Source organism: Melanaphis sacchari, unplaced genomic scaffold (assembly GCF_002803265.2).
Source record: "Melanaphis sacchari strain LSU unplaced genomic scaffold, SCAv2.0 Contig10_pilon_pilon, whole genome shotgun sequence".
Classification (NCBI taxonomy): Eukaryota; Metazoa; Arthropoda; class Insecta; order Hemiptera; family Aphididae; genus Melanaphis; species Melanaphis sacchari.
Window position 1 is genome coordinate 2,829,483 of NW_020270420.1, and position 6,559 is coordinate 2,836,041.

Genomic DNA, 6,559 nt, shown 5'->3' on the forward strand with positions numbered 1-6,559 from the left:
CATAATATACTATAACATGTAACGAGTGATATGTATTCGGTAGAATACCAATTACATTAATAGCCAGACGATATTGCCATATTGGAGATAATCATAATTAAGTACATTTGTTAGTATTGAGTTTATTCAATTATTATTTCAACTTTATTGCATTTTTAAATAATTAAATGTAAACGAATAAATCATACAATTATTACAAAATTATTATTTGGAAAATAACGTTCTATTGTAGTAATCAATATAAAATATTTATTTCCATATTCCATAACATTATAAGCTATAGCATATAATATAATGATTATATATTAAATCATTAAATGAGAATGGTTTATTTGATGTTCATATTGTTCATAATAACAAACATCATGCCATTAATATTTTTGTAATCAAAATAATGTAATTAAATATGAAAAAATATGATGGCGGTAGAAAATCAAAGTACATTTGGACACCTTCACAGACTGTTATTTCATTTTGGCCACACTGCAGTGTGGCGTGGTGTGATATTGTTTATCAATATCGCCGCATAGCATCCACGCTCACCAGTGGAACTATTCCCTATTTCCCCACCATTGCATTTAATCATTGTGGTTGCAACTTACAATTTTGTCTGTGTGTCTTTTCGACTCCACGTTTTTCGTGTATTTAGGTACATAATATTTTGTTTGTGTTTAATTAAAACTGTTGTTTTATATCTTTATAGTTGTGATTTGTGTTGCAGATTTACTTACATAGTTATCCAATATGAGTAGATTCTTTGCTACCGGCTCGGATTCCGAGTCCGATACATCGTCCGAAGAAGAACAGGTTATCCGCCAACCAACAGCGAATTTCACAGTAAGTAACTTTCATAAATATCATTAATTTTGTTGAATACTAATTTAATATAACACCGATAAATATTTACTTTAATGGTTACTTATACTATTCTTTAAAATATATTTCTTTTTGAATGTTACATATAATAGTTGATAGTAAATAATACAAAATATTAATGAACTTACCAATCTATATTTGCCTATCATATTCATTTAAATCCTACTATTATATTTCCTTACAAAGGATCATAACTTAGAACTTGATTTATTTGCTTATATAAAATATTAATCTCTGAATTAAGATAGAATATCAATGTTGAAATTTGATATTGAAATAACTATTTATGGTTGGAAAAAATAAAATATTTTACTATTTTCTAAATAAAAATTATTTGTTGATTATATTTATTGTTAAAAAATAAAATTTATTAAAATATCTCAATTTTAGTTGATGCTATACTAGTATTATGTTTTCAAAAATAATAATACATTTTATCTAAGTATATATACATTTTACCATTTTTAAAATAAACTTTTTTTTTTGTAAATTTTAATTCTCTGTTTTAATACTAAAATATCAAAAATAATTACATTTTTTAAATTATTTTTCCCATAACATCTTTACTTTAAAAAAGATATATTTTCAGAAAGCTATTGTTATGAAATTATTTTATTTTCATCATATTAATAAATTATTAGAAAAATAGTTTATCATTTATAAATTGTGCTCGGATATCTTTTTTAGATTTTCTTAATGTTTTAAGGTTAGAAGTATTTTATTTTGTAAAATAAAAGTAGTATATTACCATGTTTTTATCTTAAGTTTACAAAAGTAAGTTTATTCAGTTTCTACGATTAAACCATGTAATTAAAGTAAAATTAATTGTGTATATAATGCTTTAGTAATTTATCAAATTTTATTATTTGATTATAGTTCAGCGATGATGAAGAAGATACAAAACGTATTGTACGGTCACTAAAAGAAAAACGATATGAAGAATTGACAATGACAATTAAGCAGATCAGAAATCATAAGAAAATCAAAGATATGAGTAGCTTGCTGACCAGTAAGTTTATAAACACTTAAATAAAGATTCACTTTATATCATAAAACTGTTTATAGGCTTTGAGGAACTAACCCGTGCATACACTAAAGCATTCAATGCGGTTATACTAAAAGAAGAAAATGGAATAGCACCACGTTTTTTTGTCCGTTGCTTAGTTGAAATGGAAGATTTTATTAATGATGTTTGGGATGATAGAGTGGGACGTAAAAATTTATCAAAAAATAACTCTAAAAGTTTGGCTTCTCTTAGACAAAAATTTAGAAAGTATGTAAAAGATTTTGAGAGCGATTTAATTAAATTCCGAGAAAATCCTGATCTACCGGACCAAGAAGAAGACCAAAAAGAAGATGAAGATGTAGATTCTGATCAAAGTAAAAGTGAAGATGAAGCTCCAGCTGCTTCTTTCAAGAAAACTGAAGAAAAAATACCTAAGGTTAAAATTCTTTTTTTTTTAGTTAAATTTTATTTTTTTTCAATCATAGATACTTTTTATAATATCAATATTTTAATTTAGGCTCCAAAAGCTGGTGGTGATTCTGACAGTGATGATTCGTTTGATTGGGGCAGTGACTCTGAAAGTTCTTCTTCTAGCAGTGAAGATGAAGGTCAATATCAAAGTATAAGAGAACGGTTTTTGAAAAAGTAAGTTAATTTTTTTTAGTATATAATACTAATACTTATTATTCCTATTATCTCATATCTTAAAAAATATTATAATACTAGATCAACTGATAAAGACGATGATGAAAAGAAAGAAAAGAAAAAAGAACGCAAGGAAAAACCTAAAAAATTAAAACGAGAAGAAGAAGATGAAAGTGATTCTGAATGGCAAAAAGTGCGAAGAGGAGTAGCTATTCCGTCTGTAAGTCAATATTATTTAGTATAAATTATATTACTTAAAATGATTTGTTATTGTTCAATTTCCTTTTTTTTCTCCTAGGAAAAACCAAAAATGTTTGCAAAAGATGCAGAAATTACTCCAGAAGCTGTTTTACGTAAATTAACTGAAGTAATTGCTGCTCGTGGAAAGAAGCGTACAGATCGAAGAGAACAAATTGAACTGTTACATGAATTGTTGTTGATTTCAGAAGCTCATAGTTTAGGACTAGGATTAAGAGTAAAAATAAAAATGTCAATTATTTCTTCTATTTTTGATTACAATCCTAAAGTATCTGATGCTATGAAACCAGAAATTTGGAGCAAGTATGTTAACTGTTTTATAATTATTAATGTATATATATTGTTGAATATTAACAGAAAATAAATAAATTTTAGATTATTGGATTGTATTGTTGAACTTCTGGACTTAATTCTTCCTGTTAAAGACACAATATTTATTGGAGAATCAGTAGCAGAAGATGCTGAAACTTTAGACAAGCCTACTTTTAGAGTACGAGGATGTGTGCTTACAATTGTTGAACGATTGGATGAAGAATTCACAAAACTTTTGAAAGAATGTGATCCTCACAGTAATGATTATGTACAAAGGTTTGTATTTTGTTAATATTATATTTAGTTTTTATGATTTAATGTATTTATTATAAAATTTAGATTGAAGGATGAAAAACGTGTTTGTGAAATCATTGATAAAGTTCAACTGTTTTTGGAACACCAAAATATTGAGTCAGAAGTTTGTCGTATTTATATGCGAAAAATTGACCATCTCTACTACAAATTTGATCCACTTGTATTAAAGCAAAAGAAGGTAAAAATATATACATTGAACATATTAATGTATAATGTTTAATTAACCATATTTCCACTGTTATTTTATGCTTTTTTGTACAATGTAGAAACAGTAATAGTCTTTTTTTAATAATGTTTGTATTATTTATGAATAACTTAATATTTTTAATTATATAAATCAATATCAACTAGTAGAATATTATTTATAATGTCTTTGATAATTATTTAATTTGAACTATGTTAGTTTTATTTTAATTCTCTATAATATAATTTTAGGGAGAAATACTTGCATCACATAAAACAAATGTTCAAATAATGGAGAACTTATGTAAATATATTTATGACAAAGATTCTACAGATCGTTTGAGAACTAGAGCAATTTTGTGTCATGTATATCATCATGCCTTACATGATAACTGGTTCCAAGCGAGAGATTTAGTACTTATGTCTCATTTACAAGAAACCATTCAACACTCTGATCCTGCCACCCAGGTATGTATTATATAAATATTAGAATTGTTGAATTTGTTTTTTTTTTTTTGGAGACAAAAATGTCTGGTACCTCCCAATTTAAATACATATTTGAGTTTATTTAATTGAATTTTATAAATTAAATATAGATTCTTTACAATCGTACCATGGCACATATTGGCTTGTGTGCATTTCGTCAAGGTAACATAAAAGATGCGCACAACTGTTTAGTTGATCTAATGATGACTGGTAAAGTGAAAGAGTTATTAGCCCAGGGATTGTTACCACAAGTAAATATTTAATAGTTTCCTTAATAACAAACAGTTAATCATTATTTTCTAATATAATTTTATTTTTGTATAGAGACAACATGAACGTAGCAAAGAACAAGAAAAAGTTGAAAAACAAAGACAAATGCCTTTCCATATGCATATTAATTTAGAACTCTTGGAATGCGTGTACCTGGTGTCAGCTATGCTTATTGAAATTCCATATATGGCTGGTAAATCAAATTATAAATACTATTAAATAAACTTTATACTATGTAAAAACATTTCTTGATTGAATTTTAAAAATATAATCTAGCTCATGAGTTTGATGCTCGGCGACGTATGATTTCCAAAACATTTTATCAACAACTACGTTCTAGTGAACGTCAGTCTTTAGTTGGTCCTCCAGAATCAATGAGAGAACATGTTGTTGCTGCTAGTAAAGCAATGAGAAATGGAAATTGGTCTGCATCCCGTAATTTTATAATCAACGAAAAAATGAATGCCAAGGTATAGTTTTGATAAATTTTATTTTTTATTTTTATTAAATTAAGGATTTTGTTAACAGGTATGGGAATTGTTCTATGAAAGTGATAGAGTAAGAGATATGTTAGAACGTTTGATTAAAGAAGAATCTTTGCGTACATACCTGTTTACTTATTCTCATGTTTACAACTCTATATCAATGAAGACATTATCAGAGATGTTTGAACTCCCAAAAAGCACCACTCATTCTATTATCTCAAAAATGATAATTAATGAAGAATTAATGGCTTCTCTTGATGATCCCACACAAACAGTTGTTATGCATCGTAGTGAACCTAGTAGGTTACAATCACTTGCTCTACAATTGGCTGATAAAGTTAATAACTTTGTGGACTCCAATGAAAGGATTTTTGAAATGAAACAAGGTAAATTAAAGCAAAGAATATAAAATTATTTGATGCAAGTATGAGATTATATATATATTATTAATTTTTCTTCAGGAAACTTTTTCCCAAGAGACCGCAATCAAAATCAAGGACAATATAGACAAAACTTTGGTCGGCAAGGTGGTGGTGGACATGGTGGGCATGGTGGGCACGGTGGCCATGGAGGACATGGTGGACATGGTGGACAGGATTGGAATAGACAACGAAGAGATAACCGTAATAATTATTAACAGTCTTAATCAAATAGTTATTATTTTCTTTTTCATGAATATTACAGTTATAAGTATAAACTCAAACCTTATAGGAAAATATTTCTGTTCAACTTTTATATTGAATGAAATTGGTATAGAATACATTTTTATTCTATACAAATGAAATATTTGAAATTTACAATTAAATATTATTTATTAATATTTCAAGTCTGTGTTATTTTTTTCAACCATATTTTAATTTAAACAATCCAAAATGTTGTATCTTGAATAAAATAATCATACAATAAATATGATATTAACTTAATTATTCTTGATTGTTTAATCATAAATAATATAAATTCATAACTATTCTGTTTTTTTCTATTGCTTTATTTTAATTATTCAAAATACAACATTAATCCTGTAGAGTATATTGCATGCAATATTTCTACTAATTATCTGATCATCTGTTATCATCCAACTACTAAAATACTATTAACCTCTCCCTTCAACTATAAAATTTAATACATTTTTTAGTTTTATTTAGAAATTAAGTATAATTCAACTGTTAAATATATTCATAAACTATCTTTATGAATTCAGGTGGCTAATCTTGATGTTTTTCAATTTTGATCAAGTTATTAAAATTATTATACCAGTTTTATCTATTTAATATTTATATAAAATATATAGCGCAATGGAAATAGCATCTAAACTATACTCGTTAAACATTAAGTAATGGGTAACATGTATTGTATGACTTGTTACTCTATTAGATCTTTTAGTTTATGGTCTTATATCAATGTAAAGCATTATATTACAGATTTTCAAAATAATTATGAGAAAAATTTGCATTCATTGTAATAAAATTAATTTGTTATGCACTATTGGATGAATAAATAACTCAGTGAAATTCCTTAAGCCCTTAAAATAATATTAAAAATTAATTCTATTTGGTCATATGCTTTAAATAAGGTACCACATTTCAATAAAACTATTATTGTTAATATTATCTTTGTGAGTTTATTACAAATAATCAAAAACAACCATTTGGAATATTAATATCAGTTATCTATACTTATTAAAAAATTTAAAAAATTCAATCCCCGGTAAAAATGGAATTGA

The 6,559-nt window shown here is 26.1% G+C and overlaps 1 protein-coding gene across 2 annotated transcripts; it reads left to right on the plus strand.

The window, feature by feature from the left end:
• Positions 1 to 538: 538 nt before the first annotated feature.
• Positions 539 to 5,662, plus strand: LOC112603616 (eukaryotic translation initiation factor 3 subunit C). 2 transcript variants are annotated; one of them, XM_025352287.1, is made up of 15 exons: positions 539 to 649; positions 722 to 837; positions 1,753 to 1,885; positions 1,942 to 2,318; positions 2,400 to 2,527; positions 2,609 to 2,747; positions 2,826 to 3,088; positions 3,161 to 3,373; positions 3,437 to 3,590; positions 3,848 to 4,063; positions 4,192 to 4,332; positions 4,406 to 4,544; positions 4,628 to 4,821; positions 4,880 to 5,222; positions 5,298 to 5,473. In XM_025352287.1, exons 2-15 carry the CDS (start codon positions 745 to 747, stop codon positions 5,471 to 5,473), a joined length of 2,709 nt encoding a protein of 902 aa, XP_025208072.1. In that variant the 5' UTR covers positions 539 to 649; positions 722 to 744. The 2 variants fall into 2 exon arrangements, with proteins under 2 accessions (XP_025208072.1, XP_025208073.1); XM_025352288.1 differs by lacking the exon at positions 539 to 649 and having other exon boundaries at positions 745 to 837; positions 5,298 to 5,662.
• The last annotated feature ends 897 nt before the right edge of the window (positions 5,663 to 6,559 follow it).